At 35.7% G+C, this 12,189-nt stretch overlaps 2 protein-coding genes across 2 annotated transcripts; one reads left to right on the top strand and one right to left on the bottom strand.

Moving 5' to 3' along the window:
• Positions 1 to 3,964: 3,964 nt before the first annotated feature.
• Positions 3,965 to 6,409, bottom strand: TRIADDRAFT_57953 (uncharacterized protein; the record flags this gene model as incomplete). Its single annotated transcript, XM_002113940.1, has 5 exons — positions 3,965 to 4,132; positions 4,586 to 4,668; positions 4,887 to 5,027; positions 6,076 to 6,175; positions 6,368 to 6,409. The coding sequence occupies 5 exons, from the start codon at positions 6,407 to 6,409 to the stop codon at positions 3,965 to 3,967; spliced, it is 534 nt and encodes a 177-aa protein (XP_002113976.1).
• Positions 6,410 to 7,568: 1,159 nt separating this feature from the next.
• On the top strand, positions 7,569 to 11,080 carry TRIADDRAFT_64069 (expressed hypothetical protein; the record flags this gene model as incomplete). Its single annotated transcript, XM_002114257.1, has 17 exons — positions 7,569 to 7,574; positions 7,783 to 7,887; positions 8,076 to 8,118; positions 8,254 to 8,329; positions 8,532 to 8,584; positions 8,680 to 8,759; positions 8,829 to 8,875; positions 8,954 to 9,041; positions 9,123 to 9,211; positions 9,287 to 9,350; positions 9,420 to 9,517; positions 9,808 to 9,914; positions 9,985 to 10,032; positions 10,104 to 10,221; positions 10,293 to 10,368; positions 10,446 to 10,549; positions 10,627 to 11,080. The coding sequence occupies 16 exons, from the start codon at positions 7,569 to 7,571 to the stop codon at positions 10,533 to 10,535; spliced, it is 1,188 nt and encodes a 395-aa protein (XP_002114293.1). The 3' UTR covers positions 10,536 to 10,549; positions 10,627 to 11,080.
• Between the last annotated feature and the right edge of the window lie 1,109 nt (positions 11,081 to 12,189).

Below are 12,189 nucleotides of genomic sequence, written 5' to 3'. Positions count from 1 at the left end.
TCTCTACAGTACTGTATACAGTACTACTGTAGACCCGCTGCTATACAGTATACTGTACAGTACTGTACAGTGTACAGTACCATGGACTACTAAAAAGAAAACCTTTTAGTAGTCTACTGTACACTGTACAGTACAGTACTGTACTGTACGTTCAGAACCGTTCAGTTTCGGTTTATACTGTACAGTACAGTACTGTACTCTATTACGGGAATCTATAAAACGCATGCGTAGTAGGTATCCGCGGTAGAACTTGAGAAGAGATAAGTCACTGCTAAAACTCGACTTTTAAAAGCTACTGTTTGTACAGTACTATGCAGATACAGTAATCTACTGTATACTAAATGTCTCTCTACTAGACTCGCTACTACAGTAATCGCTGAGCATCAACAGGCTACACTGTAACCCTGCTGCAAACGCTATCCATTTCTACGTAGTATGCAACACGCATGCGCACCAAGGCCAGAGCTCCAACTTGAGAAAAGTCACATCGAAAACTCTGTACTCTGTAGTACAGTACATTTCAGCGTTGTTGATAATATAATGTTGAATGTTATTCTCCACTGACTCACTGACTACGGACTTTAGAATTGATATAGCAGTCCGAATTGGACACAAAACGAGCACTACAACTTTTTTTGAATATTTTTGACACTGCAACCATTTGGCAACAGAGTGATCCTGGTTATTTCTAGCCAGTGAACGGCCACCGTGAATTCCTCTCGCTTTTATTAATTTAGTCCCTAAGTCAGTCCATTTCTCAGCAAGTTCCAGATCTGGGCGGATCGTCATTATTAGAGAGCAACTTGTGCACTTCTGTGAGGCCGTGTGCAGTACTGTACAGTAGTACTAACTTTTAATACAGTTGTTAGTATCGTATTAACTCTGGATAGTAATACTGTACTGTACACAACAGTTGGCATACTGCACAATGCAGTACTACTGTACAGTGTACTGTACAGTACTGTAGGGCAGTACAGTACAATACAATACTGTACATTACAGTACAGTACTCAAGTTCTTTTTTCATTGCGTACAGTACAGTACAATACAGTACTGTAAGATATGTACAGTACTGTAGTTTGGGACAGGGATACAGAATACTGTATTATTGCGTACGTTAACCGTTTAACATGAAAACTATGAAAAAATTAAGGACTAACAAAAAATATGATACTATTATTTAATAATGCGAGTCCGTGAGTCAGTACAGTACTGCACAGTACTGTACAACAGTTCATAAGTGATGAGTGTACTGTACACTGTACAGTGGACAGTGTACACTGTACATAGTACATAGGGGTAGGAGTGCATAAAAGACAAAGTCCATTCAGTTTTACTTACAGTACTATATACTGTACAATGTACAGTATACGGTACTGTAGGTGTTACCTTTATGTACTGTACAGTACAGTACTGTACTGTACTTTGGGCTACTAGACCTGTGGTCAAAAGACCACCACGGTAGGCCACTACAGTAAACCGGTCGACTTCTAGTAATCCATGGTACAGCACACTGTACAGTACAACTAAAGTGCTGTGCTTTCAGAGCGCGAGTGAACTTAAACAGGTTGTACGGTAGTTGTAATCGTAAATGATGGTAATTGTGATTATAATAATTAATTAATAAATTCAGTTAATCAAGCATTATTTGAATTATAGCCAAGCCTCAGGCTCATCAGTGAGACATTATAGTACAGTACAGTACAGTACAACAGTATGTGACCGCTATTTGTTTCATAGGACAGACAGCCTTTATAAATGAGACTTTCTGTAGGTGACTGTGAGTCATTGACCCCTGCTGCTTTTTAAAAACTCAGGAATGAAAGGAGCAGACACATTATTCTCACTAGAGAGCATGGAGAGTTATTAACAGGATAATAATTACTGTACTGTAATAATAAAAAAAAAATTATTCAATAAATAAGATCAATCAATGAATTGCATTACTTCATCAATTTAAGTCAGTTATATAAGTTACTGTACAAGTGTACATGTACAGTATGTAATGTAAATGATACAGTACAGTAGACTGACCTACGTACAGTACAGTACTGTACTGTACTTTACAGTAAAAATACGCTGAAACGCAAGTCTAGGTACGGTTCTGATTCAAGAACCTGCTTAGGGTTAGGGTTAGCGTAGTTTAAGGGTTAAAGCGAGGCTTAAGGCTGCGAATATGTACAAATTTTGTTGGTCTTGATTTTGTATTGCAAATGGCTGTCCCTACAGTTCATGTGTATTGTAGTAACTAGTAACTGTATTCAGGCATATGCATGTATATAGTACAGTAGTGTACTGTACTGTGTTTGTACAATACTTTTTTAACACTAACCAACTATTTTTTGTATTGTTAACGACATACCTCTTTCTTTGTTGGTTATGACTCAATAATAAACAATGATTGACTTGTCTGATAGCATTGAACATTTATGTACATATTTAAATTCCACTAATCATAATTGGAGTTATAAAAGCATGCAACCGCATTACTTCCTTCTATGCGTACTTTAGGATCAAGGACTCCTTACTGGTCTTCTTTTCTACGATTTTTCTATGATAGAGCATGATACCGTCACGGTGTAATCAAACACCGTATTCGTGTACGATACGATACTATACAGTACAGTACACTGTACTTTACAGTGTACAGTACAGTATATCCGTGCAGTACTGTACTGTAGTTCTTTTCTATTTGAATACTGTACTGTACTGTACTGTACTGTACGTACAGTATTGTACTCTACTATTTTGTATTAACATGTTTTGTACTGTATCATCCACACGATCGCACTGTGTACATACTATACAGTACACTGTAGTTCAGCATGGCACAGCGGTGATAATACAGTACTGTACTCAGGGCAGTAATGTATTGTATTAACAGTCAGTGATTTATGTCATAACTGACGCTAACTTTTTAGCCAATCATTAACAATTGCCACCGCGTTCGGTGGCACGTGATCACACAGTTACTCGACGCGGACAGCAGCAGTCTTACCCGCCGTTTATCTCCGAGCGTTCTTAGTTTGGTTGTGCGGCATAGCGCTTTGTCTTGTCCATTTTTGCAAAATACGTTACACGGCTTGAACTAACTACATCAACATGAGGGCAACGTGCAAAGTCAAATTATTAGACGACACCGAATTTAAATGCGATTTGGATGTAAGTACATCGTTTGAACTACTTCATTTTTTATTTTACAAATGTAAATTTTAAAAAGTTACTCCTTGGATGTCCGGGGCCAGATAGCATTCTTGCATCAGAAGTTCCCTTTTACACACACGCATGGTACTGTACCGGGTGAAACTAATAGGTTCAAAGTTTGAATACGGTCGTTGTGCATAGTGCAAACTATAATGTGTAAAGTCATGATTGTGACTGGCAGACGGTTCACTGTGATACAATCAAAGGTGGCAAATTTTGGGGGGAATTCAACGCCTTGAATCATGATTTCATGATTGATTTTGCAACCATTTGCTACGCGCTGAACCGCGATAGTGCCAGTGTTGCTGGCACATTTTGCAGCATTGCCCATAGTACTAAGTTTTCCTTGTTGAACTCGCTATCTCTGTCCGATACAGCACTTGACTTAACAGTTATTAGTATGACAAGAACGTTTTCACTATGGACAGAGCTATACAAAGTGTTCCAAGTGTACAGTACGCGTTGGTGTCGGCATTTTTCTCTACATCTTAACACCTACCGACATCGGTGGAAAAGGTGAATTTGTTTCTTTAATGTGGATATTTATCCAGATACCCTTTGGTACAATAGGCACTAAGTTGTATCTTCTAGCAGTAAAATCAATTGCTGACAATTATTTTGCGTTTAGACGATAAATTTAAGGACTTTTTCCTACATTAAAAAAGTAACTTTAAGGTAAACCTGTTTCTGAGTTTTATTGACCCTGTAGTCTGCTCTGAAGGGTGTACCGTGCGATACGGCACGGTACACTTTAAACGTATTAATAACACCCTTTTTTGATGCGCTTGGCTGTTGTCTTAGACGATTCGCTGCATGTACGTGCATGTAGACCTCTTTTTATTCTATTCGCTTGTGACATATTGTTAATCCAAGCAACGCTAACAGAACTTAAGTTGGGCAATTTTTTCTCAGATTTACTTAGCGTTATCTATTAAAAAGATTCGAAAATTTTTATTCTAGCTATGAGATGAATTTCCGACATTACTAGTAATGATGTAGACGCACGTGCTGCGCTACCTTGTCACCCCTGCTGACTGGGTGATGCAGTAAAATCTGTTGTACATAGCCGGTCGGTCCGAAGTCAAATCGAATTTACAACACTTTATCGACCATATATTTAAACGTAATAGTAATCTTTGCTCCTACTGTGTTCGCTATATTATCACTAAGTCTATCCGCTTAATCAGTTTAAACCCTTTATTGAGATATAAATTGATTTTTATCGCTTATGTACCACTATACAACAAGGATAAGCTTTTGTAATATTTGTTATTTCATAAGATAACAACGACTGTTCTAGATAAATCACGATTTGCAAGAAAACACTTGCAAGGTGGCGCTATATGCTATTCTTTTTAATTAAAAGAATGATATAGCCAACCCGATTCTTTTTTGATAGAAGGTTCTTTTCACGTTGTACAGTAGTGACAACGCTATTTTGAAGAAGTACTTTAGCATGAATTTCTATATATTTGAAAGGATTTTTTTATCAGAAACTACCACGCGGAACTTTTGCTGTAGTATACTCCAGCTTTACGAATCACAAATAATTCGTACTGGCGGACAAACGCATGACTACTAATTCTGATTCTAGCGTTAACGGATACTGATAATTTCTATTCCGTGTAAAAAACATTGATTGTCATCTCTTAAGATACATTTAGATATATACTACAATTTACTTGCATTAGTTGCATAGCTGGGTGTTTGTTTGTAAGTTTCCCTGTCTAAATTTTTTTCTGCAACTTCATAGTTACAACTCCACCCCGTAACTTCATATAAAAAGATAACATCGCAGAACGGAGTGATATCTGCAGCTGAAACTATTGAAAATATTATTTTCTTAGCAGCTTTTCCTGCTTTTATACAGAAATAGTCACAAATCCAACGACAAATCATAGATTGACCAGTTCTATCATACTGTACATGCTACCCCTGATTATGTCGACTCGATATATTGCTTGTAGCATTCAGTTCTGTAATCTTTTACTACAGCATTTTTCTGAAGGACTCGCCCATTCAGGTTGCAACTGCTATCTAGTTTTATTGTACCACGTCATAAATATGCTATTTTAGCACTTTTGTAAGCTACTCTTTCCCGACAAGTAAAAAAATATTTAAAAAGTTCATACTATAACCTCATACCGTGGATTACACTAGCGTGTCATATTTAATTTAATTGTAAAACCTACTACGAGTTTTGTGAATGCTTGTCCAACTGTTACAGTAGGACAGCAGTTACCAAAAACAGAAAAAGCATAATGAATGTGAAGCTTCTCACTAGCCCTCTATTCAGTGAAGAAACTAGTCGATAATATACTTTTAATTAGAGTTCCTGGCTATTGTGGTTAAGCCGCTCGTTACTGTACTATACCATGTTCATGACGATCAAGCTTAAATTTACTTACTTTACTGTACATTATCACACAAATTATACAGTATAGCGTCTAAGAAACCCAGTACAGAATCGTCAATAACTGTTAACAACGAGCACTGTATTAAATGAAAAATCGTTCCAACATTTGGCGTATTTTGCCTTCATGTGTCTCGAGTTACTTTATAGACAGATTGTTCATTTGGTGCAGTGGCTTAGATGTTTCTTATGTAAATAACGTCGACTACTATAATTCTGGTTGAGGTCCGAAGGCAAGATAGTTTACATGAAATTCGCACTGTGTTTTCTTTACGGTCATACAGTATGTATATCGCTAATTTGCCATTGTTAGCGTGTTGCTTATAATTCACTCAAACTAGCAGCGTCAGTTGGTTTGGATAGAGACGAGAGTATTTAACATACTATATCTCTGCTTTTTTTTCTGAGCTTTAGTGATTCTTAAAAATATCGTAATACTACATAGCTTTCTACTTGACCTGTTCCATTTTGACTTTGCGCTGGTAAAGCTTCGCAACAAGCGGCACCTTTCGCAATTGTAATTAAATCTAAGAGTGAATCTCTTGTTTTTCTCAGATTCTAGTTGAAAAGGGCTTAATTTGCAGCATAATACTATATCCTATCTGAAAGAGCCCCTATAGTGTCCAAATAGCGATCACATTTACAAAGAATTCATAGGCATCTAATAATTAGTTAAAGACCAGTTTAAAGAGTAACAGTTCCATTAGCGCAACATATCACATGGAATAAACAATAGTAAAAAAGGCCCACCTTGGGAATTCGGTAGAAAGTTCTATTTTTACCACCACCCATTTTGAAATTTTACAACATTTGCGTTGCGTTGCGTAAGTTTGCATGCCAATCTTACGTACAGTTAGTACGCTTTCAATAATATAAATAATATAATTATGGAGATCTCAATTGCAACCACAAGAAATTATGTACAGTATCAAAGTCGGAAATGTATTGCTAGAAATTTGACGCTGTAGTCAAATTTCTATACGATGGAGTAATTTATTACGTTAAAGAAGAAAAATAATAAAAAGTGTTTTCTTAAGAAATAGTATGAAGTAATACAATAGAATTACATTATGAGGAAACAATGTGGCGACACTGGCTAATCTAAAATGTTTTGGATTTAGTCAATTACGGTGTTGGCCGAATGTTGCAGAATATTTCGTACTGTATTGAGGCTTTTTCCTGCTTATAAGATTGCATTCCAGACGTAACAATCCGGTAGAAAAATATTACCAGTTAATAAGAGTTGTGTAAATTTTGAATTCTTGTCCTTTAGCAGCTATTAGCAAATCAGGCAAAAAATGCGTATTTTTCCATATGGGCTTACGTTGACTGCATTGTCTGTAAAGTAAACGGTGATCAATAACAAAAGTTTTGTAAACCCCTGTAGAGATCTTTAAATTAAAGAGCTTTACTAGAAAAGAATGCAACTACTATACAGTGTATTAATGTTTCAATCATGCTGTAAACTGATTTTCGCCCATGAATAATTTTATGACAACTTAGTTACCGTATGTACTGTACAGTATAAAATACGCACGGTAAAAAGTGTTCAGACTAGATATTTTTAGTTTAGGCGTACAGTATAAAATGAACTGAATTCTTGTTGTAATTTAGCTATGTAGCCGTTCAAACCTGACGCTTAACCTTGCTAAAGCAAGTATACGCGTACATCCAGTGTATAGCACGACAGATCGCGTAAAAAACTTTTGGCTTAAACAAATCTAAGCATATTATAATGATCGCTGTTTTAGGACTAGCCCTAAAATTAAATAGACTACTGATACTTGCTTAGCTCTTGATGTTGATAATTTCATACACAAATGCAAACTTAACGCGGTAAAGATTATGCTTCTTCGTATCTATCGTTGACACCATTACCATTCTACACAACGGTTCTTCTAATAGTACTGTACTCGTTGTTTTTAACTGTTAATATTTACAGTATTTCATTATGAAAGTATATAGTGAACGCTCGCCCATTATACCTTAATAAACACTGTGTTGTAGTTATACAACTCAGACGTTGCTATAAATATAGCGTAAGTACAGCAGTGCCTGTTCTTATGCACATCAGATTGCTTTAGTATTCCAGGACTATTCTAATTTTCTTGCTTGTCTCTAAAGTTTTCGAATTCTTGATCGTAAAAAACTTTTTATATTTGTAGTTAAAAGCCAAAGGTAATGTGCTGTTTGACAAGGTATCTCAGCAATTAAACCTTGAAGAGAAGGATTACTTTGGCGTTTATTTCTTGGATGCTGCAAACAACAAGGTACCATACAAGTTCTCGTTCTGAGGATAATATCTGCTGTGCTGTTCTGTTTATTTCAGCGAATACTTGTAAATAGCACAGAATTCTTTTACAGTATCAGCTTATAAAAAATATCTTTCAACTTTAGTTTTTCGATCATATAAGAAACTACATATCTTTCTTAGCACTCTATTTAATACAATGTATAGAACTGGATATATCCTTTGAAGTCGATAAAACGCCAATTGAAAGGTAAGATAAGGATTTGTTAGTTTATTTTCAATGTGTTCGATTGGAACGATTACCTTTCAAATCTGCGTAACCTAGGACAGCCGTACTTGTTGTGAGTCCTTATTTGATGTTATAATTTTGTTTTGTTTCTGATAGGAAATGAACCAAACTTCTACTTTGGCGTAAAGTTTTACAGTAACAACCCAAGCCAGTTACATGAGGATATAACAAGGTACATTAGTTAAGGGTCGTTTTAGCAATCTGAATGTCCATATTTTTAACAAGTTAAAATTTTTGATTTCAGATACTTCTTTGTCTTACAAGTCAGAAAAGATCTCATGTCTGGAAAGTTCGTAGCAATGACTGAAGCCTAACTTTGTTGTAATTTATTTGATATATTGATTGTTAAAATATATTTTTTATCCCTTTTAAAGGTTGCCTTGCTCATTTAACACTTACGCATTGCTAGGTGCCTATACAGTTCAAGGTAGGGTCAAAATTTTAACTACGTCCGTATGGAGTGCTTTAGCAATGTAATCCCGCATAACTAACTATTTCTATGCTTCTTCTTCCAAAAATTAGCTGAGATTGGTGATTACGATCCAGAAACTTGTATTGGCAATTACGTTAGTGAATTCCAAGTTGCTCCAGATGATGTGCAGGTAAGACTACCCATTAATGTAGATATGATTTAGTACATCACTGAATTCCATATATTCTCCTTTTATCAGTCTGAAGAATTGGAACAAATAGTAATGAAATATCACAAAGAAATAGAGTATGTACCATTTGATGTTATCAAATCCCGAAAATACTGTATTGCTAATAAAATACCGAATAATTTAAATTCGTGTAGAGGACAAACGCCCGCTGACGCTGAAGCTCATTTCTTAGAAAATTCTAAAAAATTGGCACTTTATGGTGTTGAAAAATACTTTGCCTTTGTAAGTATTTTTGCGTTGAATTATTCATTCGCACTGCATAAATTACGTCTGAGTTAATAAATGTTTGGCTTCGCCCTTCAGGACAACGAGGCTGTAAAGATCGAAATTGGCGTTTCTGCTAATGGATTATACGTCTACCGTGATCAACTGCGAATCAACCGATTTGCATGGTAATTATAAAAATTAACTTTATATCTTACAGCTACATAAATCCGCTTCGATCTAACATGTTTCATAATTAAAAGGCCTCAAATCTTGCAAATCTTGTACAAGAAAAAGAAGTTCTACATTAAAGTACGCCCTGCACAGGTATGGTCGTTTTGAAACCTTTTGTAGATATTGTGATAAGATTGTGGTAACGTAATTGCAATCTTACAGAATGAAAATTATGAAAAGAAGATTGGATTCCGCCTTGCATCTGTTACCGAAGCTAAAAGACTGTGGAAAGTCTGTATAGAAAATCACGCCTTCTTTAGGTAATTAATTAAACGTACCATTTAAATTACTTTTTGTAGTGATATAATTGCAATACGGTATATGCAGTAATTATGCAACTAAGGTAGTTGTGATAATTTACAGTACACTTTGTTCGCGTTCTGTTTACGAAATAGATTGCTAACTCCAGAGAAGCCAGTAAAGAAGTCTTTCCTCCGCTTTGGATCCAAATTCCGATATAGGTTCAATCATCATCGAATGCAGTACAATAAAAAAATATTAGTCATCGTTATTCTTAATGCATCTTCTCTATACTGTTTGTTCTAAATAGTGGTCGTACTCAACATCAAGCTAAGAATGCTAATGATATCAACCGACCTCCACCTGAGTTTAACAGAACTTCTAGTAAAAGGTTGTCTTCACCACCACGCATTGGAGGTAAGACAAATATCCCTAGTCAGTAAATGTTTATAAATTGTTGCTAATAAAATAACTGTATATGCGTTAGGCGTTCCACCTAAGGAGGAAGAACCGGAAGAACCTGAAAACAGAGAAGGTAGGTATTAACTTTTTAGAAATGTCTAAATTTTTACCTTTCTAACAATCTGCGAATTTATAATATCCTAGAACAACCAGCTGATGAGCATGAAGCTGAAGAGCACTCTGATAGAGAGGAGGCTGAAGAGAAACGTGACTCAGATGCTAACGAAGACACTCCAAACGAAGAAGCACCAGCGGCAGAGGAGTAAGTAATTCTAAAAATTTTCTTATGATCTGGCTATTGCAAATGCTTAATCACTACTGTTATATTTATAGCGAAACTCCAGAAGACGACAAAAAAGAAGAAGAAGAAGAAGAACGTGAGGAACAGAACAAAGAGGAAGAAGCTGCGGTTAAATAGATTTTGTAATAGATGTTATACTAACTTCTAACATGGAAGGTCCTAACAATTTTCCGTTGTGCGTTTAGGCTCACGAAGATGACGACGAAGGCCCACCTGACATGTCAGTAACGACTGCCAGTGTCCAAGAGGAAGATCATGACCATCAGGAAGATTAAAAGTTATATTATTGGTACGCTTATGATATAACTTATTTTATTTAGTGCTGTATGGTAATATTCTAAAAAATAAAATGATTTTCTTTAACAGAATATAAAGATCGTACGTTCTGGTTTGACCTGGTATTCATCGTTCTTGCCTAATTATCTTAATTTTTAATTATCGTACTTTTAAAAATGGCTAGATATTACATTATTGGTTTATATTGTAGCAGTGCGAAAACTCGTAAGGGAGTATATAGTACAGCCACGTATATTCATGTATTCAAATGCTGCCTAGTACATCGATTTGACATATATTTAGGAATAGTTAATGCTCTATGATGTAGTTATAACTTGGATTGCTAAGAGTAGTGACAAAATAGGTGTATAATGATTTGCTTGTGATGTGTTTTAAGCATCAGTAACTACGGTACCGTTTGTTCACAGTCGTATTTTACACAGCATGAAAATGCCGATAGTTGCTCAAGGCAAGTATTTATTTGTTTTTCCTCATCTAGATAAATACTTTTGTTTCGGCAATAAAGTACATTAGCCTAAGGTTCTTAACACAATAATCATTTATAGCTATTGTGTGACTAGTACGAAAATGCAGATGAATTGAATCATTAAATTCTGCCTCTGCCTTTACTTAATTGGATGGTTTGACCAATTGCGTAAGAACGTTGAGTCATTGTCGTTTCGGCAAAACTCACTCATCATTTTATATGTTGTCATTGAAGAACTGGTAATGCTTAGTAGGATGCACGTTTTTAGAATTAATAGTAGAAGGGAAAGACTTTCTTAGAATTAATAACGACATAGTTATTGTAAATGCATGTCGATACATGGTAATATTACTTCACGAGAGTAAAGAAACAAAGAACTGTTTAAACTTGCAATGGCGTAGAAAAGTATGATAGGAAATTCAGGGATAATTAATTATTATGAGTCAACGATAAATAATACAGTGAAAAGTACAAGTACAGTATAGTACACCCACTACAACGAGCAAGGGATCTATTAGCAGATATAAGAGTTACAGCAGTCATCCATCATACTTCAAGTGTTTACTGTGGCTACTTGAATCAATAGTACAGAAGCGTGTTGATATCATTACTACGGTATTCAATCCTTCCTTATTCATCTATCTCATTGGGAAGCAGCATTTGCATTGTACAGTAGTAAACGCTTCCTTAATAAGAATTGATTAGCATCCTAGGAAAAATGAGGACAGTATTTCATTTCGTTATAACCACTCGCAATGAGCAGTTCAAAGAACAACCTATTCTGGCCTATTGAAATGTACACGTATTTGAAAAATTGGATGAGCTCATGGTTATTTCGATGGTGATTTTTCTCAGTAAAGTGTTACGAAGTTTAACATGCATTAATGCAATTGAAAGATAATTCATTTACTGTAAGAGCGTAGAGATGGTATACGAGTACAAGGCATAAGTATGTAAGCTGTAAGTGATCAAGAGCAATCAAGAAATTTCCAAGGTCTGAGTCGACTTCGAATCGAGCTGCGGACACGGTTACTATGCTCGACGTTGAGTGTACAGTGCACAGTACATTACTCATGATACCGTACTGTACAGTACAGTGTACAGTATTGGTTGCAAATTTTCTTTGCAAGTCTAACTCATGTTACGATGACAATCGTAGTGGACGG

Source organism: Trichoplax adhaerens, genomic scaffold (genome assembly GCF_000150275.1).
Source record: "Trichoplax adhaerens TRIADscaffold_7 genomic scaffold, whole genome shotgun sequence".
Lineage (NCBI taxonomy): Eukaryota > Metazoa > Placozoa > Uniplacotomia > Trichoplacea > Trichoplacidae > Trichoplax > Trichoplax adhaerens.
Note: the sequence above shows the minus strand (reverse complement) of the source record. Positions and strands in the feature narration are given on the sequence as shown.